We start from the raw sequence: 24,198 nt of genomic DNA, 5'->3' as shown, positions 1-24,198 counted from the left end.
TTTCCTTCTTCCTTCTTTTCGCTCCGGCAGGAAGGTAAACAGCATTTCCGTACGCTGTTCTGGTTCGCCAGAAGCAGCTTAGTTATGCTGGCCACATAACCCGGAAGCTATATGCCGGCTCCCTCGGCCAATAAAGCAAGATGAGAGCCGCAACCCCATAGTCATCCGCGACTGGACCTAATAGTCAGGGGTCCCTTTACCTTTAACTTTCTTCTACCACAGCTCTCTTGCTTAGCTAGCAAAATGCACCAGGTCTTTCCAGTGGCATTTACAAGACCAGGTGTCATCTTGATCAAATAACTCGGACAAAACTTATCATATTAATTCGCTCTTTTTCATGAATTCATTTCATCGTGGCCTGGCATATTGTTGTGAAAGCAATCAAATGTCCAACACAAACAGATGTTTCGGAATCAGATTGGTGCCTGCCTGCCTGCCTGTTCTTTCCATACATTACCAGAGTTGTCTCATGGAGCCGTCAGCCCTGGAATATTACCTTGGCTTTCCTCCGGGGTTACAGGAAATGGGCTGTCATGCGGCTGATGAGCCTGAGCAGAAGAATTATGCAACTGAAATGGGAGAAAAACAGGAAGATCAACACACTTCTACATCAAACTGGAACTCTGGTCTGAGTATCCCCTTCCATGAACCGTCCAGAGTGCCCTCCATGATAAAGCAGGCATGCAGTTGGCCAATCTTTCCTTTTTATTTGTCGACAGCACCTGGTACTTAAAACCCACTCCTTCTGAACATGGAGGTTCCATATAATTACTAGCACCAGCCACTGATGGGGCTTAGCACACATGGATTTATCTACTCTCATTTTGAGATCATCAGGGTTTCCCAAACTTGGGTCTCCAGCTGTTTTTGGACTACAACGCCCATCATCCCAGCTAGCAGGACCCAGTGGTCAGGGATGATGGGGACCATAGTCCAAAAACAGCTGGAGACAGCAGGGAAACCCTGATTTAAGTTTTATAATGAGACCATGATGGAAGCATGGAAGTCAATGAATGAAAGGAGGAAGGAGGAGGGTGGAGATTGCAGGCATGATATCATTCTTTCCCCAACAACCCATGGTTTATTGTGATGGCCTGGGATTCGGACTCGGAGGCTGAACCTGAGGAATCCCAGCCTGCACAGGAGTCCCCACCTCCAGAACCAGCTGAGCCGGGGCTGGGGCTTGAGCCTGAAGGGTCCTCACCTGTGATGGATCCTCAGGTGCAGGCACCAGCTGAGTCTGCTCTGGCTCCTGAGGTGATGGAGGACCCATTGCCTGCAGGTGCTCCACTCTCAGCCCCGTCAGGGGAAGGTGAGGTTGCCTCTGGGTCCAGTAACCCTCCAGCCTCTCCTGAGCTGCAGAGGCCCAGGGCAGAGAGGCGGAGGGAACTAAGTTCCCGCAGGAGGAGTGCTCACCTCCAGGCCAGGAGAGGTGAGTCACCTGTGGACCAGGGCCGCCCTATGCCTCGGGGCAGATAAAAGCCAGCCAGCCCCAGTCCCAGGTTGCAGGAGCAACGTTGTTGATAGCCTGTTCCTGCCTGCACCCTGTCCTGCTCTTCTGCCAGAGTTCCTGACCTCACCCGACTCCCTGCCTTGGACCCCGCTTCAGCTTTGACGGACAGCCTCCATACCACACCCTCGACTTCGGACTGGACTCGGACCTTGCCGCATGGTTAACCCTCGGGACCAGCACATTTATTAAGCTGATACAGAGTCCGCTCTTCTGCGGCAACATCCGCCAGATGGAGGACCCCTGATAAGCCGTCCGAGCTTATTTCAAGGCTTCTGGTAATATGCCAGTGAACCAAAAGAAGTACAGTGGACACTTGGGTTGTGAACGTGATCAATGCGGGATGCATGTTTGCAACCCGCAGAGTTCGCAACCCGCATCTGCGCACATGCGGGTTGTGAATTAGCACTTCTGCGCATGTGCAACTGCCAAAACCCGGAAGTAACCCATTCCAGTACTTCCGGGTGTTGGCAGTCCACAACCCAAAAAAACACAACCTGAAGCGGACACAACATGAGGTATGATTATACAGGCAAACCTCGGATCCCAAACACCTCTGTTCTGGAACATTTTGGCTTTCGAATGCCGAAAACCCGGAAGTATATGCTCCGGTTTTCGAACATTTTTTTGGAAGCTGAATGTCCGACACGACTTCTGCTTGAGTACAGGAAGCTCCTGCAACCAATTGGAAGCTGTGCTTTGGCCGTCGAACATTTTGGAAACCGAATAGGCTTCCGGAACAGATTACATTCAACAACCGAGGTTTGACTGTAGGTGCCAACGTTCCAGAGGGAAGAGCTGCCCCTCATGATTAGTCTTACAAGACCATTACTGATGGAAGATAATTCCCACTTGTTTCCCCCAAGGCATGTCACCTTGTTCCTTGTTGACACAGCTGTATGATAGGTGACTCTGAGCCAAACCCTCTTCCTCATCCGCGAAGGGCCTTCGTATCCATCCAGAATCCACCTTGAAGCAGAAGGGGCTAAGGCAGACGTCCATGGTCCTCCTCTCTGAACCAGCTGCTCCTCCAGGTCTGCCCAGGCTTTTGCAAATTTGTTGTACCCACACATTAACCTCTGCGAAGAGAGACTCAAAACAATCAAAACTCAGCTTGATTTTCTTACATTTATTCAGAGATTTCATCAGGCTGCTGAAGTGGGAGACCTTTACCACGGGAACCTAGGCTACGAGAAGCAGAAAAGTTTGTATGCCGCACATATGGAATAATTAATAACAATAATTTTATTATTTATACCCCACTCATCTGATAGGCTTGCCTCGGCCACTTTGAGCAGCTTCTAACACATATAAAAGCATAACAAAACATCAAACATTAAAAACTTCCCGATAAAGGGCTGCCTTCAGGTGCCTTCTAAAAGTTATGTAGTTCTTTCTCTCCTTGACATTAAATGGGAGGGTGTTTCACAGGGCAGGGGCCACTACTGAGAAGGCCCTCTGCCTGGTTCCCTGTAGTTTCACTTCTTGCAGTGAGGGAACTGCCAGAAAGCCATAGGTTTCCGGGCTGAACAATGGGGGTAAAGATGTTCCTTCAGGTACACTGGGAGAGCACCTCCCTATCTCAGATTTCTCTCCTACACTTCATGTCCCCCCAAATATGGAACTGGTGCAGTTTCCTTGCACTATACAGGAATGTTTCAGGAGGTAGAAAACAGGACCCCTTCCCCACTATTAAGATTTCCCTGCCCCTTGCTCCAGACGTTAGGTTCAGGTTTGAGGTCACAAACGCGAGACCTCCAGTGGTACAAGAAGTTGCCTTAGATAAAGTCACACGATTTGTCCGTCAGTCTGCTTGGACTTTCAGCAGCTTTTTTAAGGCTCAAGCACCTTAAAAAAACACCAACCCCTGTTTGTAACAACCATTTACATTTCATTGAGAGTTTTTGTATTAAATTGTTTTGCCGCACCACTATCATCTTCAGTTTATTGCGAGCAATCAAATTATTACAATCAGCAGAGGAAAACCCAATAATTCTATATATTTTTTTAAAAAAAACATGCATCCATATGGTGTTTTTCTAGTAAATGTATTAAATGAAAAAGGAGTCGTCGATTAATGGCTTGTCAGTCACAATTAATGTAGCCATTCCTATCAACTATTATATGTTCCTATGTAGAATATTTCATTGGAAAAATCTCATGCTTACTGCACTTAAAAGGGGGGAAAAAACATTCCTTTCCCACCAAGCAGGGGAGTGTGTGAGCAGTACTTGGTCCAAATTCTAATCTACCCACTGATGCAAATAGAGGTGAGAAAACCAACATAGCGGCCTGTAATGGTTCTAGGGGGTTGCTCATGCGTAAGTTGCCGCCACTCTTGCCTTGGTTGCCTGGTTGAACCCTTTCTGTCTGGACAGCCCTTCACTTCGTGGCTGCCTCAGTCACTGGCAGAATCCGTCAGTGGGCGTTTCTTAAACTTCTTCCAGCAAAAAAGTTCTTTGACGCCAAGTCTCCTCCTACTCTCCCTGCGCGGAAGTCTTCTGCGCAGGGAGGGTGTGGGCAGCGGAGTACCCGTGCTCTCCCCACTAGTCTCTGGTGAAGAGTCCTGGAGCCTTCTCTCCGATTCCCCCATCTGCCCCCCTTCTCTCCTGGTGTTACGCTGATTTCCTTCCCCAGCAGATGGGCTGCCTCTCTCCCTGCTGGGACCCTCTCCAGCATCGCTCTGGAGCCTTCCCTCAGCCTCTGGCTCTGATGGCAGTTCCCTGACACTGCCCTTATCCCATTTTGGGTGTAAAAAAGCACGTACTGTTAGGTCTGTCAAATGAAGCCTGAAAAGGAGTCCTTTTCATTACGCTGTAGTATGAATGGAAAAGAAACTGCTTTCCATTTTAATGCCTACCTACCTAAAACACACTTCTCAAACCAGTAGGGAAAATGAAGTGCGACACCCCTTGAAATTTTGCACTTCCGAGAATGTTTTGATCCAGCAACAAAAGTGTTATATATTAGGGGAAGCACGCACAAAAAATGTGCATAGCACTGAAAATGCATTTTAGCGGCAATTGCTAGCAAAAAAAAACGCATATATAAAAATTTCTGTGCCAATCTTAAAATGATGTTTGCAAGGTGATGTGGAAATGGGACAAACTGAACTTAAGGATGGAAAAACTCTTTTGTCAACAGCATTGGGGGCAGAGGAGATCACCAGACAGAGAAACTGAGGGAAACTGATAGATTTTCACCCTTCATTAATCTGCAGAGATCAGCCCTTGCTTCTGCTTTTTATTCAACTAAACATCAGACCAATGGCACCTGCACTCCCGAGTCCATGTTGCTCAGCAATGCTTCATGGGCTCCCAAAACTCAGTGATGTTCTGCTGCTCTTGATGTTTTGCGTTTAGGTTGCCCAAAAAACTGCAAATGTGCCAATGCTATGTTCAAAACACCACAACTCCCTTGCTGGATAGTAGCCCATGTGCCCAACCCTCATTTGGCTAGGAGTAGAAAAATGCAGCTGGGCTTCTTACCTCAGCATGGTCCTTGCACAAAAGCGCATACAGTTCTTGACCATTTCTCCGGTATTCTTCCAGACGCGATACCAAGTCCTGATGAAAGAGTAAGGAGATGTTACAAAGTAGTTTGTGAACGCTGTTCCATTCTTGGCTCAGCCCTAAATTGAAATGCACAAACCACAACCTGTGAAAAAACCAAAAGTTTCTGGAACATAGTATATGATGAGCTTAAAAAAATGTTGAAGTATAACCTTATGAAAAATACAGAAGCTTTTCTACTAGGGATAACGGACAGAGGTATAGGAAGAGAAGATCAGAAAATATTCCTCTATGCCACAGGAGCAGCAAGGATCCTAACTGCTAAAAACTGGAAAAAAGAAACTGTGCCAACAAAAAAGGAATGGCAAGACAAACTGTTAGAGTATATTGAACTGGCTAGATTAACAGAGGCAACTAGAAATCACACTAGACAAGAGTTCCAAAAAGCATGGGGAAAATGCAGAGAACAATTCACAAAACTGTGCCCTAAAATGCATACCTGGACTTGTTTCGATTAATATCTGCAGGAGACTTTGTGGAAATAATAATAATAATAATAATAATAATAATAATAATAATAATTTATTATTTATACCCCGCCCATCTGGCTGGGCCTCCCCAGCCACTCTGGGCAGCTTCCACAGAAACCAAAAATACAGTAAAATATCACATGTTAAAAACTTCCCTGAACAGGGCTGCCTTAAGATGTCTTCTGAATGTCAGGTAGTTGTTTATCGCTTTGACATCTGGTGGGAGGGCGTTCCACAGGGCGGGCGCCACTACCGAGAAGGCCCTCTGCCTGGTTCCCTGTAGCTTTGCTTCTCGCAATGAGGGAACCGCCAGAAGGCCCTCGGTGCTGGACCTCAGTGTCCAGGCAGAACGATGGGGGTGGAGACGCTCCTTCAGGTATACTGGGTCGAGGCCGTTTAGGGCTTTAAAGGTCAGCACCAACACTTTGAATTGTGCTCGGAAACGTACTGGGAGCCAATGTAGATCTTTCAAGACCGGTGTTATATGGTCTCGGATTCTTAAGTTATAACTAGAAAAATCTTAATAATTATTCATAAAGGAAACAGGTTATAAGAAGTAAATAAGGAGGCCAGATACAGGATAAAGGAAGTCTTTTATTTGGTTGTTTGTATTGTTGTATGTTATGCTCATTGTATGTTATGTTCACGTTTAATGAGTGTGGATTTCTATATTGGGGGGGGGGGTTATGTTACATTGTAAATAAAAATTAAAAAAATAAATAAATGCACAAACCACAGATTTTAAATCAAAATCTCAGAGTTTAAATCAAGGTTGGGGGGGGGAGGAGTGGAGTGAGAGCTATGGGTAAAGGTAAAGGTAAAGGGACCCCTGACCATTAGGTCTAGTCGTGGCCGACTCTGGGGTTGCGGCGCTCATCTTGCTTTATTGGCCGAGGGAGCCGGCGTACAGCTTCCGGGTTATGTGGCCAGCATGACAAAGCCACTTCTGGCGAACCAGAGCAGCACACGGCAACACCGTTTACCTTCCCGCCAGAGCGATACCTATTTATCTACTTGCACTGGCATGCTTTCAAACTGCTAGGTTGGCAGGAGCAGGGACCGAGCAATGGGAGCTCACACCGTTGCGGGGATTCGAACCGCCGACCTTCTGATCAGCAAGCCCTAGGCTCTGTGGTTTAACCCACAGTGCCACCCGTGTCCCTGAGAGCTATGGGTAGTAAACTTTAATTCTTTTACACAGTGTATGCGCAAGGTTTTTGTGTCCGCATCACATGGGCAGGTTCTTTTTCTATTCATTTACTAATTTTCATTGGCAAGGAAAAAATGTTTCTCCTGTCACAAGCAACCTGTCAGTGATAAATTCACATAGCTGTTTATAAAAATGCATGGCGTGCATTTATTTGCTACACCAATTGCTTGACCAAATACTTACTTAGGCTTACAGATACAGTGGTGTCTCGCAAGACGAAATTAATTCGTTCTGCGAGTTGCTTCGTCTTGCGAATTTTTCGTCTTGCGGAGCACGGATTCCCCGGGTATTAATGGCTTTAAGAAAAAGGAAGCAAACCCACAAGACGTTTTCGTCTTGCGAAGCAAGCCCATAGGGAAATTCGTCTTGCGAAGCAACTCAAGAAACGAAAAACCCTTTCGTCTTGCGCGTTTTTCGTCTAGCGAGGCATTCGTCTTGCGGGGCACCACTGTACTGGCTTTGTATGCATCTAATATATACAGTGGGACGCGGGTGGTGCTGTGGGTTAAACCACAGAGCCTAGGACTTGCCATTCAGAAGGTCGGCAGTTCGAATCCCCGCAACAGGGTGAGCTCCCGTTGCTCGGTCCCTGCTCCTGCCCACCTAGCAGTTCGAAAGCACGTCAAAGTGCAAGTAGATAAATAGGTACCACTCCAGCGGGAAGGTAAATGGTGTAAAGCTGTACGCCAGCTCCCTCGGCCAATAAAGTGAGATGAGCCCCGCAACCCCAGAGTCAGTCACGACTGGACCTAATGGTCAGGGGTCCCTTTACCTTTACCTTAATAAATATATATACTGTATTTCTCCATGGTAGAAACTTAGTAAGTAAGAAAGAGAGTGTTAAAGTAATCCCTTACTTTAAGGAAGTATCATGATCATTTTCCACTGATGTTATGTTAATGCTGGGCTACCTGTGTTAATGTGACACACGTAACCCTCAGAGGGGAATAATCATGTGAGTAGCAGTTCGAAAGCACATCAAAGTGCAAGTAGATAAATAGGTACCACTCTGGCGGGAAGGTAAACGGTGTTTCTGTGTGCTGCTCTGGTTTCGCCAGAAGCGGCTTAGTTATGCAGGCCACATGACCTGGAAAAACTGTCTGCGGACAAACGCCTGCTCCCTCGGCCTGTAAAGCGAGATGAGCGCCGCAACCCCAGAGTCATTTGCGACTTTTAACTTTCTTTTGGAAAGAATGTTGATGTTTGATGTTGGCAAAAAGATATATGGGCAGGCAGGCAGGTAGGCATAGATATATATTGCTTTGATTTAAGAAATAAAATAAGTTACCCCCACAAAAAAGTAAGAAACCCTTGTAAACCACTGTAAGCCCCTCCCCTCAAGTTAAAAAGGGGTAATAAGAATCTACCACCAGCCCCACGGTAAACCACCCCCCTTCTCCCTGTTCACCTTAATGTCCCCCTTAAAAAGATAAAAAGGGCAGCCCTATATTACTCTAGTTTTACTAAAATATTCCATGTTATTACATCCTTTTTATGTTTTATCATATTTCTAATGTGTTGTTCTTTATTGATTTCTGTAATGGCCTCTGGCTAGACAAAGGCTGGTTGGTTGGATTTACTGATGCTAAACTACAATGTGCATTCTAAATGCCTGCACGGCCTTTATCGCTGTTTTAAAGTTATTATTGTGAATGGGCGAAATTTTGGCAAACAGAAAGGCGGGGGGGGGAGAGGAATTAAATATTATAGAGCTGCATACGGTGTCCCCTTTAATTCTCCCCAACTTTCCTAGCATTGCAAATTTAATTATTTATTACATTTCTTTGTCGCTTTATACAAAAGAAGTCTCAAAGCAACCTAACAGTATAATTTAATAATCTTTTTCTTTCTGCATAATTTTTATTGTTTTTTAAATCATAACAAACAAGAAAGTAAAACAATTTACGCCTTGTTATCACAGATTTCTTTCTATAAGACTTCCTTCAGCTTCCCCTGAAATCATCCATATGCTAATTTAACAAATTCACACAAATCCTAGCTTATATTGACATTATTTTCTCTTTCCTTCTTTTTCTCTTTAGACAATATTCCAACCTTTTCACAGAGCTTTTTTAAACCCAACTAGCGTTATCTGACCTTCACTTATATTTTCCAGATATTCCACAAATTTCCCCCAATCCTCAATGAACCTTTGGTCTTTTAAATATCTAATTTTCCCCGTCAATCTGTCCATCTCCGCGTATTCTAGTAGTTTTGCTCTCCATTCCTCAAGCGTCGGTATGTTCTGTTGTTTCCAATTTTGGGCCAATAGGACCCTTGCGGCCGTTGTTGCATATTGAAAGAATTTACTATCATTGTTCTTTATATCACTTCCTGCTAGGCCTAGCAGAAAAGCCTCCGGCTTTTTCCCAAAGTTATATCTTAATATACTTTTCATTTCATTATATACACTTTCCCAAAAACAGTATAATTTAATAATCATATTTTATATATACACTTTCCCAAAAAACAGTATAATTTTATATATACACTTTCCCAAAAACAGTATAATTTAATAATCATATTTTATAATAGCCTGGCAAATACAGAGGCAAAGAGTGCCCATGGTTCTGCCCCCCGTGAAGGCTGGGCCAACTGAGAGGGGTTCACAAAGCCACTTCCGACCTCAGGAGGAGGTGCTGTCGCAGGCTTCAGGCCCCCAACACGTGCGCGGAGGCTGGCTTCCAGCCCCCGCTTGATCAGGGGAATCCTCGGGCCGTGTCATCCCCTGAGCCAGCCATGTGGCTTGCCGCACTTAAGGTGAGCGCAGCCCCAAGATCTCCCTCTTTGGTCCGCTCAGCTGCTTAGGTTTCCTGCCCGCCCGCCCTTCAAGGTTCCTCTTTTGACCTTGCTATGGTTGCCGTTAAGGGGCCTGGTAGGAATTTTTTCCACTTGGCAAATTGGCACCGGCCATTTGGTTTTTTGCCTACCTCATAGCAAATCATCACAACTCACTGGTTTTGGCGGTTAGGCATTGGTAGGGGTATTGTTATGTAGATGTGTTGGGGAGGGAGCGCCATCACCTCCCCCAAATATTGAAGAGTAGTCTGGTAAAGGGACGCGGGTGGCGCTGTTGGTAAAACCTCATGATCGGAAGGTCAGCGGTTCGATTCCCCGCGGCGGGGTGAGCTCCCGTCATTCGGTCCCAGCTCCTGCCCACCTAGCAGTTCAAAAGCACCCCTAAGTGCAAGTAGATAAATAGGTACCGCTTTATAGCGGGAAGGTAAACGGCGTTTCCGTGCGCTGCGCTGGTGCTGGCTCGCCAGAGCAGCTTCGTCATGCTGGCCACGTGACCCGGAAGTGTCTCCGGACATCGCTGGCTCCCGGCCTCTTGAGCGAGATGAGCGTGCAACCCTAGAGTTGGACACAACTGGCCCGTACGGGCAGGGGTACCTTTACCTTTAGTCTGGTAAAGGATTCCGGGGGGCATTGCCTCGTCTAAAGCTATGGAGGTCAGGGCCTAAAGCGCGCCCACGAGCGGTGACCCCGGGGGGAGTCCCTAGTTGATGTGCATCAGTAGGGCTCCCGCTGCTGGGGTTAACCCTTCCCGGTCTTCAAGCAAAGAGGCTGAAGCCGGATAGTCGGATAGGACCAATGCCTAAGCCAATACTGCTCTTTACTTGTAACCAATAAAGTTGTGGCCAATTTTAGCCCATTAACCTAAAATAATGGTGTCTCGTTTCTTTATTCCTACTGGTGGGAGGCGGGAACTCGCCACGCAACAGCCCTGCAGTGTAGGCCAAGATTAATACTGGCCTGGGGGGGGTCAAAAGGGTCTCTTTCAGGAAAACAAAGTGGGGGTGGGAGGTTAAAAAGTGGGTCACAGGGGAAGCTCCAGAGCAGATCTGGAGTAGGAGACTATGTTGGTCAAGTGGACGAGCACAGACAGATGTCCAGCAATAGGGAACCAATTGGGGGGAGCAAGCTCCTTGTTTGGGAGTGCCACCCATGCCTTTAAGCAACGATCATCTTACGATCAATTAGCAGGAGTCCCGTTGATGTCTTTGCAGTGTGGGAAATGATCCTAAAACAGGGGCAGCTTGTATTCAAGGTGCTGGGATAAGTAGATTAAAGACAAACGGCTTCCTTTGGAGTTCTGTAACTCATTTGGGGATCGCAAGGCTCAATGAAGGTGGAGCCTTTTGTAGAAGGTTCACCTCAGTCAGTACAGCATGAGACTCTTAATCTCAGGGTTGTGGGTTTGAGCCCCATGTTGGGAAAAGATTCCTGCATTGAAAGCAGTGCTGGATTTATGCATAAGCTAAACTAGCTATAGCTTAGGGCCCCACTATCTTGCCCCCCCCCTAAAAAAAATTAAAGGAAAAAAACCCTGGATGTACATTTACAAAATATAAGATAAAAAACAAACAAAATAAAACCTATATACAGCAACAGTGTTTTGTGTTGTGTAGGCTCCTATGATGTAAGCAATGGGCCCCGCTTGCTAGCCTGCTCCTTAAATATCACTGGTTTGCTAATTTCTCTATATAGGGTGCCTCCATTCTGCATGTGCAAATGGCTTTAGATACCTATTAGGTCCATAAATTACTATATAACATAGATTCAACACAAAAAACAGCAACAACTGGTTGTTGACAAAGGACAGCTGGACATACAAAGGGCCCCATTACCTTCAGTAGCTATGGGCCTCATCAAACCTAAATCTGGCCCTGATTGCAAGGGGTTGGAAAAGATGACCCTCGTGGTCCCTCTACAGCAGTGACAGCCAAACTCGGCCCTCCAGCTGTTTTGGGACTACAATTCCCATCATCCCTGACCACTGATCCTGTTAGCTAGGGATGATGAGTGTTGTAGTCCAACAACAGCTGGAGGGCCAAGTTTAGCCATCACTGCTCTACAGTTCTATGATTCTGGGTGGTTATGGTTTTCAGTCACCATCTCCTCCCCCAAAATGGACAAACTCCATCCTGGTTAACTCTAATAGAGATGAATAGGATCTGTGCATGGTCTGAACTATGCCCTAGAGTGGCCTTCATCGCCCTTGAGTCAGCCAATGTTGTCGGACTACAACTCCCAGCATCCCTAGCTAGCAGGAGCAGTGGTCAGGGATGATGGGAGTTGTAGTCCAACAATATCCAGGGACTCACGGTTGACAAAGGCTGTCCTTTTTATTTTGGCAAGGCTTCCAGCCAACAAGAGATGCTTCATTATACTCAGCCCAGCTTTGATGGCTTGTTAATTAACACCGAGTCATTTCAAGAAAAGAGGAAACTTTGGGAATGTTCAGGGGTGCAGAAGAGGATATATAGTTTATTATTATCCTTCCTAACTTGCACTAGCAAGTTCCTTTACTTAGCAGAGTTTACATTCCCCTTCTCATGCACAGCAGATAACTGGTTGCAGGCTCGTGTGAGCCTCTCACTATTATACAATTCAATCTGTCTCAGACTGAATTGTACGTTCCTGGTAAGTTCCCTTGAATTCCTCTTAAAAAGAATAAAGAAGCTGCAATCTTATTTAAAGATGATAAAATTAGTTTACTCACATCAGTTCACAGTTGGATTCCTGAAAGCAGACTTAGTTACAAATATGTACATCTGGATCTACCCCGTATGGGGGAATAATCCCAGTGCTTCTGCTAGCTGAGAAGCTAACAGAGCAGTCCTAGCAAAAAGCTGGTCAAATGAAGAAGGAAGTCAAGAAGAGAGGAGGGTGTGCTGCGTGACTCATCCTTGTGTTACCTGGACAGGTTAGGTCACGCCCACCTTCTATCACACGCAAAAGGAAGGATGCTCCAGCCAGGAGAAACAGGAAGTTTCGACTGGCTGGACCAAACATTTCCCCACATTACAATGAATGTTGTACTTGATTGCCTCTCATGGATCACATCCCACAGAAACAAGTTTATTCTAGAGCAAGCTTGGTCAAATTGCCTCAGAATGCTGGCCAGGCTTTATCATCCTGTAGCCCTTACATGCCAGAGGCATGGCAATTCTTCACAACAAACTGTCCTGCTTCTGCTTCGTTTGGGCTCTTAAGTTAATGTGCTACAAGATCTATGGGATCCCAGTTGACACTGGCCAGCATCCAGCTCTGTGCCTGCACTTGAACTCCTCTCCAGGAAGCAAACTGTAAAGCACTGATGGAAGCCATCAGAGTTTGTTTGCTTGAAGCATCATTAAGCTCGTAATCACGGTTGCGGCCTCACAAAACTATTACATAACTCATACCCAACTCCCATAAAGGCTGACCTAGAAAGCGGAAGAATCCCTCACTGGGCCAGCAGGCAGAAGTCAATGAGCCAAGAGTCTCCTTCACGGCTTAGCTCTGCATGTAAACCCTCTCTACCGATCAACATACATACACAAAGCTATATGGCAGCCACTTCCCTGCAGTGGGATCCTATTCGGCTGGAGACTGTGGGAAACACTCAGATATGTTTAAGGATTGGTAGTTTAAGGCAGCTACTAGAAAAAGCAATGCTGGTACAGTGGTACCTCGGGATACATACTCTTCAGGTTACATACTCTTCAGGTTACACACTCCGCTAACCCAGAAATAGTGCTTCAGGTTAAGAACTTTGCTTCAGGATAAGAACAGAAATTGGGCTCCGGCGGTGCGGCAGCAGCAGGAGGCCCCATTAGCTAAAGTGGTGCTTCAGCTTAAGAACAGTTTCAGGTTAAGTACGGACCTCCGGAACGAATTAAGTACTTAACCCGAGGTACCACTGTATACTGTATTTTTTGCTCTATAAGACACACTTTTCCCCTACTAAAAAGTAAGGGGAAATGTGTGTGCGTCTTATGGAGCAAATGCAGGCTGCGCAGCTATCCCAGAAGCCAGGAACACTCCCCCTGCCCTGAAGATGCTTCGTGCGGCTATCCCTGAAGCCAGGAGAGCGAGAGGGATCGGTGCTTTCACTGCGCAGCAATCCCTCTTGCTGTTCTGACTTCGCTTCGCTGGAGAGGTGCTGCACAGAGAGGGAAAGCTGCGCAGCGCCCCTTCAGCGAAGCGGGAGGAGAAATGGAAGGGGCTCTGTTTCTCCTCCCACTTTGCTGGAGAGGCTCTGCGCAGAGAGGGAGAGAGTATTTTTTTTCTTGTTCTCTTCCTCTAAAACTAGGTGCGTCTTATGGTCGGGTGTGTCTTATACAGCAAAAAATACGGTATTTCCTTTACCAGGAAGGAATCCCAGAGATTGGGAACGGATGGCATTTTTAGGAGAGGGCAAATTAGGTAGCCGATGGTCTTGTGCGGAAGCAAGCAGAGGTGGATCTGCTATGAAACTAATGGAGCTTTAGTTCCAGGGTCTATAATCCTGGGCCCCAGAAACAATTTTATCAGACCTTTCAAATGTCCCTGTTTTCCAGGGAAGTCCCAGATTTCCAGAAGCCATCCTGGTTTCTGATTTGATCCCAGAATGTCCCACTTTTCCTTTAGGACACCCCTATTTTCATCAGGGACGCGGGTGGCGCTGTGGGTAAAACCTCAGCGCCTAGGACTTGCCGATCGTTAGGTCAGCGGTTCGAATCCCCGTGACGGGGTGAGCTCCCGTTGCTCGGTCCCAGCACCAGCCCACCTAGCAGTTCGAAAGCACCCTTAAGTGCAAGTAGATAAATAGGGACCGCTTAAGGTAAACGGCGTTTCCGTGTGCTGCGCTGGCTCGCCAGATGCAGCTTGTCACGCTGGCCACGTGACCCGGAAGTGTCTTCAGACAGTGCTAGCCCCCGGCCTCTTAAGCGAGATGGGCGCGCAACCCCAGAGTCGGACACGACTGGCCCGTACGGGCAGGGGTACCTTTACCTTTATTTTCGTCAGAGAAATGTTGAAGACATTGCTTTTTTCACCCCAAATGGGTCTAGTAGACCCAGTCTGAGTCACACAGCTCAATTTGAGTAATTTCTTGTTTTATATATTTCAACAATCCCAACATTTGAGAGTCAGGTGCTGTAAAGGTTGTTGCAAACAACCCCACTCAGGAAGATGACAGTGTTCTGAATACAGTGGTGCCCCGCAAGACGAACGCCTCGCAAGACGGAAAACCCACTAGACGAAAGGGTTTTCCGTTTTGGAGGCGCTTCGCAAAACGAATTTCCCTATGGGCTTGCTTCGCAAGACGAAAATGTCTTGCGAGTTCCTGCGGGTTCCCCCCCCTTTTTCCCCCTTTTCCTAAGCCCTAAGCTGCTTATCAGCTGATCCGCTAAAAGCCGCTAAGCCGCTAACAGCGCTAATCCGCTAAGCTGTCAATGGGCTTGCTTCGCAAGACGAAAAAACCGCTATACGAAGAGCCTCACGGAACGGATTAATTTCGTCTTGCAAAATTACTGTATGTTCAGAACTTCATATGGTTTTTAAAATACAGTTGTACCATGGAAGTTGAACGGAATCCGTTCCGGAAGTCCGTTCGACTTCCAAAACATTCGGAAACCAAAGCACAGCTTCTGATTGGCTGCAGGAAGCTCCTGCAACCAATTGGAAGCCGGTGAAGCCACACTGGATGTTCAGGTTCCAAAGAACATTTGCAAATCGGAACAATCACTTCCAGGTTTGCAGCGTTCAGGAGCCAAAACTTCTGAGTACAACGGCGTTTGGGATCCAAGATACAACTGTATCTTGTAATTCACATCCTATCATTTACGTTGGTATACAATTTGTTGTTGTTTAGTCGTTAAGTCGTGTCCAACTCTTCGTGACCCCCTGGACCAGAGCACGCCAGGCACTCCTGTCTTCCACTGCCTCCCGCAGTTTGGTCAAACTCATGCTGGTAGCTTTGAGAACACTGTCCAACCATCTCGTCCTCTGTCGAGCCCTTCTCCTTGTGCCCTCCATCTTTCCCAACATCAGGGTCTTTTCCAGGGAGTCTTCTCTTCTCATGACATGGCCAAAGTATTGGAGCCTCAGCTTCAGGATCTGTCCTTCCAGTGAGCACTCAGGGCTGATTTCCTTCAGAATGGAGAGGTTTGATCTTCTTGCAGCCCATGGAACTCTCAAGAGTCTCCTCCAGCACCAGAATTCAAAAGCATCAATTCTTCAGCGATCAGCCTTTTTGATGGTCCAGCTCTCACTTCCATACATCACCACTGGGAAAACCATAGCTTATGCTTATTGCAAAGTATTGGAAGACACAAGATTTACCCACCCAGGAAGAATGGCAGAGGAAGGTGATGGACTATATGGAACTGGCGGAAATGACTGGCAGAATCCGAGACCAGGGAGAAGAGTCGGTGGAGGAAGATTGGAAGAAATTTAAAGACTATCTACAGAAACATTGTAAAATTAATGAATGTTAGAAGGATGTTGGAATGAAGTTATGTGGTTTTAGCAGAAATGTTATAAGGGTTTAGGAAAAAATAGACTGTTAATTGGTGAAAGGAGGGAAAGTAAAGTTACATTATATTAAGATAAATTACAGAACAAAAAGTGGAAAAGACTATTTACAGAAACACTGTAAAATTAATATCTGTTAGAAGGATGTTGGAACAATATTATATGATTTTAGCAGGAAGGATATAAAGGATTTGGGAATAACTTACTGTTAATTGGTGAAAGGAGGAAAAGTAAAGCTACATTATATTAAGATAATTTACAGGACAAAAATTTTAAAAGAGGGAAAGGATTTGCTGAAATAGATAATAGACTTAGAATACAAAAAAGGGAGGTGTGAGGAGGTCAAGGAAATAAGCTAATGAAAGAATGATAATGAGGAGATCTGATGCATTTTCTTTTTTGCGTTTTGGTTTTTGTTTAATGGGTTTTATTTCTCTGGGTTTTTTTTTTCTTCCTCTTTTTTATATTGTGGTGTGTTGTTTTGTTTTTGTTTAATGTGGTATGTTTATCTTTTCTTTCTGTAATTGTTGAAACTTTAATAAATATTATTTTTTTTAAAAAAAAAAAAGGAAAACCATAGCTTATGGAAAACCAGTATATGATTAGTACGAATCTTTTCTAAATGAAGAAGTAATGATTATAATAAAAGTAGTTTCACACACCCACCCCGTGTGATTATGCAGCTTTGTTACTTGAATGGTTTTTAAGCTGTTCTCCGTAACGGCTAAATGCAAAAGAGAAGATCTCCTTTCTTTTTGCTTCTTGGGGACAGTCACAGAATGAGCGGTTCTGTTTTTGCACTTTCATTAAACATCTCATTCTCACTGCCGCTCATAATAGGGATCAAATGCTCATTTTGTGTTTCAACAGACTGCAGCTCCAACCATTAGGACGTCTCATGTAAACTCAGCGCCTTAACCCTCTAGGAGGCTAATGCACATTGCCAACTGCACTGAACCCCCACATGGTTGGGGAATAGCAAGCCAAATGAAAATCCTTGTTTCTCTACCCCATCTTCCTCCCCCCCCCCCCAATTCCAACCAGCTACACTTAGGAAGCAGCAACTGCTGTGAAGAGAAACCACAGTTGCGGAGCCTCAATGTGACCTTGTGGCGAAGCACTTCATGGAATATCACACAGAGAAATGAATAGAAGACAATCAGAGCACAGGCTGGGCATTCCGAAGTTTGGCTGTGGATGGTAGACAGTGGAGAAAGGGGCTGTATCTGCTCTTGCACAATTCCCATTCAGTGAGAGTTTGTGCAAGAGAACTTTGTGATAAATTGCAGCCAATATAAATGCATAGCTGCGTGAGATGACATATGAGAGCGCTTGGACTAAAATTGTCAGCCAAAAGCTTTACTTTTCTGGTTTATCACCATAACAGCTATTAACACTGGGCTTCAGTAAAGCAAATAATTTAATTAGACAGCACCTATATGATACTGAAGGGACGTGGGTGGCGCTGTGGTCTAAACCACTGAGCTACTTGGGCTTGCCGATCAGAAGGTCGGCTGTTCAAATCCCCATGATCAGTGGCGTAGCGTGGGGGGTGTAGGGGGTGCCGGCCGCACCGGGCGCAACATCTAGGGGGGGGGCGCTCGCCGCCTCCGGAGTCGCCGAAGAGCCTCGTGCGCAGGCTGCAGCAGAGCCCCATGTCTCGGGAAGGAGGAAGCCCCAGCCATGGGCGCTGCCCCCAGGTGGTGCAGCAGGAGCCAGGCGGCGAAGGGGAGCCCGGGGGAGCGGAGGTGCCGTGGGGACATGGCTCGGGAGCTGCCGCTGAGGAGCCAGAGCATCGTCCCCGGGAGGAGAGGAGGAACGGCGGCGGCGGCTGCTGCTGCTACTGCAAAGCAGGGAGAGAAGGAGCCAAGTGACAGCAAAAACTGCAAGGTTTTTAGCGGGGGAAATTAGAACAAGATCTGCTATTTGATTGTTGATGAAACCCCCCAAATGTATTTTCTACAGTTACCGTATTTTTCGCCCCATAGGACGCACCGGCTCATAGGACGCACCTAGTTTTTTGGGGGGGAAATCAAGGAAAAAATTTTGATTCCCCCCCCCCCAGCCTGCAGAGGCTTTGCACAGCCATCCCCAAGTTAGAAGAGGGAGATGGAGCGCTCCGTCTCCCTCTTCTGCCTTCAGGGACAGCCTCCCTAGCCTCCGTGGGGCAGCAGCTTGCCCCGCTGTCCCCCGAGCTTGTGGGGCTGGCGGTGGGGAGAAGCTTGCTTGCTTCTCCCCACGCCAGCCTCCAAACCAGGTTGGGGAATAGCGGGATGGCGGCGCTCCGCCTCCCCGCTGTCCCCCGAGCTTGTGGGGCTGCCCGATATCTGCCCAAAGCCCGGGGTGCGCTCCGGAGTGCGCCCCATGCTTCGCGCTGCAGGCTGCCGCCCACAAGCCTTGCGAGCCCGGTGGGCACTCCCGTGGGCTCCCCAGGCTTGCGGATAGCTTCCTGAAGCCTGGAGAGCGAGAGGGGTCGGTGCGCACCGACGCCTCTCGCTCTCCAGGCTTCAGCGAAAGCCTGCATTCGCCCCATAGGACGCACGCACATTTCCCCTTCATTTTTGGAGGGGAAAAAGTGCGTCCTATAGGGCGAAAAATACGGTAAGTTTTTACCTCTATCTTCAGTACATTTTATTTTATTGCTATGGCTAGTGGCTGATGCAAATAAAGATTATTCTGATTCTGTTTCATTTTATGGCATAAGATTAAAGGCCTCCCTCAGACACAAGAACCTCAAAGCCAAAGTCATATTACAAAATGTCTAGGTAACATGTTGCTAGACCAACATATATGTACCTGCGGTCTCTCTGTGTGAGCAATGGTGTCGCAAATTAACATATATTTCAGTAATACAAACCAGAGACAGTTTCCTGGACTCACAAAACCCACCCAGATCAGGAAAAAAGGTAAAGGTAAAGGTACCCCTGCCCGTATGGGCCAGTCGTGACCGACTCTAGGGTTGCGCGCTCATCTCGCTCAAGAGGCCGGGAGCCGGTGCCGTCCGAAGACACTTCCAGGTCATGTGGCCAGTGTGACGAAGCTGCAACTGGCGAGCCAGCACCAGCGCAGCACATGGAAACGCCGTTTACCTTCCCGCTATAAAGCGGTACCTATTTATCTACTTGCACTTAGGGGTGCTTTCAAACTGCTAGGTGGGCAGGAGCTGGGACCGAACGACGGGAGCTCACCCCGCCACGGGGATTCGAACCGCCGACCTTACGATCAGCAAGTCCCAGGCTCTGTGGTTTAACCCACAGCGCCACCCGCGTCCCTGACCCAGATCAGTAGCTTCACATAATTTCCCTGCCTTTTGCTACATCACAGTGTTCTAGTTGCAAGCTAGTTATCAAAGCAGGCATTCATGTTGCAAAGGGGAAAGTGTTTAATATACATCATTAATAGCAAATTGTCTGGTTTCACTGAAGGAAAGCAAAAAAAAAAAAAGAGAGAGAGAGGGTTGCCATGAGCAGTTTTGAAATGAATTTCAGATTCAAAACTTCCCTTGTGTATTTAATGGCATGCTAATTTACATTTTAATTACTTAAGAAATCAAAGCATTTGTTGACAGTGGAACATAATGTCAGCTTCATAGTGCACTGTTGGTAGATGCTTAATGAACTTAATTAGATAATTAGTGATGTTAATTATCCTTCTATTATGAAGATAAAGATGTTACACAAATGATGCACAGAAATATAATTATATGTTTGCTTGTTTGGCTCTTGAAAGAATGGAAATAGCAGGCCAAATATAATGGTAAGAGAAAGTCTCAGAAGGGATTTTGACATGTACCGCCTGCTTGCTTTGTTCTTCCAGTGAGCACTCAGGGCTGATTTCCTTCAGAATGGAGAGGTTTGATCTTCTTGCAGTCCATGGGACTCTCAAGAGTCTCCTCCAGCACCATAATTCAAAAGCATCAATTCTTTGGTGATCAGCCTTCTTTATGGTCCAGCTCTCACTTCCATACATCACTACTGGGAACACCATAGCTTTAACTATACGGACCTTTGTTGGCAAGGTGATATCTCTGCTTTTTAAGATGCTGTCCAGGTTTGTCATTGCTTTTCTACCAAGAAGCAGGCGTCTTTTAATTTCGCGGCTGCTGTCACCATCTGCAGTGATCATGGAGCCCAAGAAAGTAAAATCTCTCACTTCCTCCATTTCTTCCCCTTCTATTTGCCAGGAGGTGATGGGACCAGTGGCCATGATCTTCGGTTTTTTTGATGTTGAGCTTCAGACCATCCTTAGAGGTCTTCTATAACAAGTTGTAATCTTCCAATCAGGCACTCACTGATCTGGTTCACATGACATGTCAAGCTGGACTATGGATTCTTAGGATTGCATGAACATGCAAGCTGCCAGAGAGCAGCTCACAGCAGTTTTGGTCCTCCCTGCTCCTTTTTGCTCCTACACTTCCATAGGGAGCGGATGGGGCTGTGGTCTAAACCACTGAGCCTCTTGGGCTTGCTGATCGGAAGGTCGGTAGTTCGAATCCCCACAACAGAGTAAGCTCCCGTTGCTCTGTCCCAGCTCCTGTCAACCTAGCAGTTTGAAAGCACGCCAGTGCAAGTAGATAAATAGGTACCACTGTGGCGGGAAGGTAAATGGCCTTTCCGTGCACTCTGGTTTCCGTCACAGTGTTCCGTTGTGCCAGAAGCAATTTAGTCCTGCTGGCCATATGACATGGAAAGCTGTCTGTGGACAAATGCTGGCTCCCTCAGCCTGAAGCAAGAAGAGCACCGCAACTTCAGTCACCTTTGTCTGGACTTAACCATCCAGGGTCCTTTACCTTACACTTCAATGTGCTAAGCCAAGGTGTCAACCCAAGCTGGGCCCTTGTTTAGCTCTCTTCTTGCCATAGCCAAGTGACAAAAACCATGTGACAAACCATGTGGGATAACCCACTAGCGTAGCTTGGGGGGGTGACTGGGGGCGGCACTAAGCTGCAGGGAGACGAGGCCAAGCCGTGCCCAGTTGCCCTTTGGGCTGCTGGCGGTGGGAGCTCTTACTCTCGGCCGGCATGCACCGAGTGCTGCCCCTAAGCCAGGCAAGAGAGAGGGAGGGCGTGCTGGCTGAGGCCAGGCCGCAATGGAGGCCTGGGGTGGCGGCAATGCTCTCCCAACCTTGCATGTTGGCCCAGTGGCTCCACTCCCTGGTCAGGCCTGACCCAGGGGGTGGAAGTGGGGGAGGGGAGAAGCAGCATCTCTGCCCAAACCCGAGGCTCCGTTGTGCGAGGCAGGATAGTCTGTGTAGCGCTGCTAGGCCTAGCCCTCCCGGCCCCCGGGGGTCAGGCCTGACCTGGGGGCAGAAGCACTGGTGAGGAGGGGAGAGGCAGTGGCAGCATCTCTGTGTTCCACCCCTCCACTGGGCTCTGGGCTGAAGCTTGAATAATGGCCGGGCACCACCAGGCTGTGCACTCCTGGGTCAGGCTTCCGGGTCAGGGTGGAAACTTCTGGCGGGGTGGAAGCTGCCCCTCTCCCTGGCTGGGCTCCTGCGTGCGAGGGAGCTCTGGAGACCCACACTCCCTCTGCACCCCTTGTGTGTGCAACCCCCAGGTGTGCCCATCTGCCCCGGGTGGCAGTAAGGTAAGCTACGCCACTGGGATAACCAGCCTCATATAACCAACATGGTTAAATCTAATTAATACACGAAGGGGTTAACGCCATAGAGTAAGGTGTCCTGCAGGACTTATCATTTCCCAGCATCTTGGGAGGAAACAGGTAATCAAGCCTATTGTTCTATTCAGTCTAGCCGTAAAGCTCAGCATGTGAAGTGGTTTGAGCTGGTTGCTCCAGCTCAACTTCATGGATCTCACCAGCCCCTCTTGAGTTCCTAGGCCAATAGTTTCAGAACTTTTGCCACTTTGTAACTAAGCAGTTACTTTGTAACGGGGACGCGGGTGGCTCTGTGGGTTAAACCACAGAGCCTAGGACTTCAGAAGGTCGGCAGTTCGAATCCCCGTGATGGGGTGAGCTCCCGTTGCTTGGTCCCAGCTCCTGCCAACCTAGCAGTTCGAAAGCACGTCAAAGTGCAAGCAGATAAATAGGTACCGCTCCAGGCAGGAAGGTAAACGGCGTTTCCGTGCACTGCTCTGGTTCGCCAGAAGCAGCTTAGTCATGCTGGCCACATGACCCGGAAGCTGTACGCCGGCTCCCTCGGCCAATAAAGTGAGATGAGCGCCACAACCCCAGAGTCGGCCACGACTGGACCTAATGGTCAGGGGTCCCTTTACCTTTACTAACTAAGCTACGTTTTACTGCCTGTGCAACTTTTCTGACTGCTGTATGGAAAAGCACATGAATCTAACCTTTGGAAAATTTGGAAGTAAATCATTCTTTAACTTACCAAATCCATATTTTGAAAGGAAGTGCTTGACACTCATATATTAAATTTACTCTTTAAAAAGTAGTCAAAAAGTGAACAAAATTTGATTGGAAAAAATCACTAAATGAGCTCCTATTTCTGCTCCTTTACTGTCTGAACAACATTGATTGATTTACTGCTGGTCACTGGTTAAGCCATGGTATTTGACTCAAATTGAGTCCTAGTCAAACAGCCAGCCTCACACTCAGTTAATCTCTTTGCAAAGTGCACCAGAGCTAAAAGAAGGTCAGGCCTGGCCTTAGGGGAGACACTCAAGCCATCTTGCTTTCATGAAAAATAAGTCTGCATCCATTTGTGTCTCTGACTACTACAGAGACAATCTCTTGCAAGTATCTTTACGGACTGCAGAGCAGGCCGGCTGGCCTGAGAAGCACATAAACACACAACTGCCTGGAGCAGGGAAAGAGGGAAAGATTTGGAAACTTGGTTCCGTGTCACACTAGAAAGCACAATTTATCAGATTCGGAGCTGTCAGGCACTGACATGATAAAGAATAACACAAAATGAGTAATGTCCCAGAACCCAGCTCTTCCTTTAATTATGAGCCTCTCCCTTTCAGCGAAGAAAGACAGAAGACGCAGAAACACCAATTTCATGCACTTGTGCCTGAATAATGTCTCTGTGCTGCCTTTTCCAGATGGCAACCTTTTCTGCTGCAAGAACTAATGATGTGGGCATATTTAGGGGAAAACCAATAACAGTCTTTAACCTTCAACAGCAAAAAGCATGTTGTACAAAGCGTTCCTTGGGATGCATTAACAAATATCAATTACTTTGCTCACTGAGGTGTAATCAGCTGTAATAATCAAAATTAATTTTAAGAAATAATTAAACAGACCCCAAGGCAAATACTTGGTGCCAGCATTCAATTGTATCACGGACTCACAGCACACCTGGAAGCGAGTCACTCAACAAAAGGAGGAAAAGGACAAGCCTTGAGCCTTCTTATTAAACATTTGCTCTGCTTTGCACTGCTGGAGAAAAAGCCCAACTTATGCTGATAACAAATACCGTATTTTTTGCACCATAACACTCACTTTTTTCCTCCTAGAAAGTAAGGGGAAATGTCTGTGCATGTTATGGAGTGAATGCCTACGGATGGCAGGGGGATCTGCTGCAGTCGTGAGCAGAGGACCCATGGTTCCCCTTCCTTCCCTCCTCCGTGGCTCGCTTTGAAACAGCAAAGCGGGAGAAGAGCCGCTGAGTGGGGAGGAGAGAGGGACAGAGAGCCTGCTTCTTTAAAGGAGCAAAGCGGGAGAGGAGAGGGGCCTTCTCCCCTTATACCCCTCTTCTTCATTCTTCTCCACACACCCCACGCGTGCTCCTTGTCACTTGAGTGCTTTTCCTTCCCTCCACACTTAAAACATGGTTACAAAGCATGGATCCTCAGGATTTTTGCAGTGGGTCACCCCAAATTCACCATCAGATCACATAGCATGTCCATGGCTACATCTTGCACCAAAAAAATCACGCACCCACTGTTGCCTGGGGCCGCAGTGGTGCAAAAACATGGTTACAAAGCATGGATCCACATGGATCCTCAGGATTTTTGCACTGGGCTACTCCAAACTCACTGTCAGATCACATGTCTGTGGCCACAGCATGAACCACAAAAATCATACATCCACTGTTTCATTTAGAATATTTTTTTTCTTGTTTTCCTCCTCTAAAAACTACGTGCGTGTTATGGTCGGGTGCGTGTTATAGAGCAAAAAATACAGGTATTTTTTGACTCAAGTCGTTAGCAGACAGAAAACGACTGGGCCA

The 24,198-nt window shown here is 47.0% G+C and overlaps 1 protein-coding gene across 1 annotated transcript in view; it reads right to left on the bottom strand.

The window, feature by feature from the left end:
- The window catches only part of WDFY4 (WDFY family member 4), a 207,015-nt gene that overhangs the window by 74,455 nt on the left and 108,362 nt on the right, over positions 1 to 24,198 (bottom strand). Inside the window, exons 40-42 of the mRNA XM_079978572.1 lie at positions 4,999 to 5,076; positions 2,386 to 2,589; positions 497 to 569 (exon numbers count right to left, since the gene is read on the bottom strand). Of these exons, the coding sequence (XP_079834698.1) occupies positions 497 to 569; positions 2,386 to 2,589; positions 4,999 to 5,076 (355 nt within the window). The remainder of the gene's footprint in view (positions 1 to 496; positions 570 to 2,385; positions 2,590 to 4,998; positions 5,077 to 24,198) is intronic.

The sequence above is a fragment of the Podarcis cretensis genome, assembly GCF_951804945.1.
Source record: "Podarcis cretensis genome assembly, chromosome: 5".
In the NCBI taxonomy this organism is placed as follows: Eukaryota; Metazoa; Chordata; class Lepidosauria; order Squamata; family Lacertidae; genus Podarcis; species Podarcis cretensis.
The sequence above is the reverse complement of the archived record's forward strand: the minus strand, read 5'-3'. Positions and strand labels throughout refer to the sequence as shown.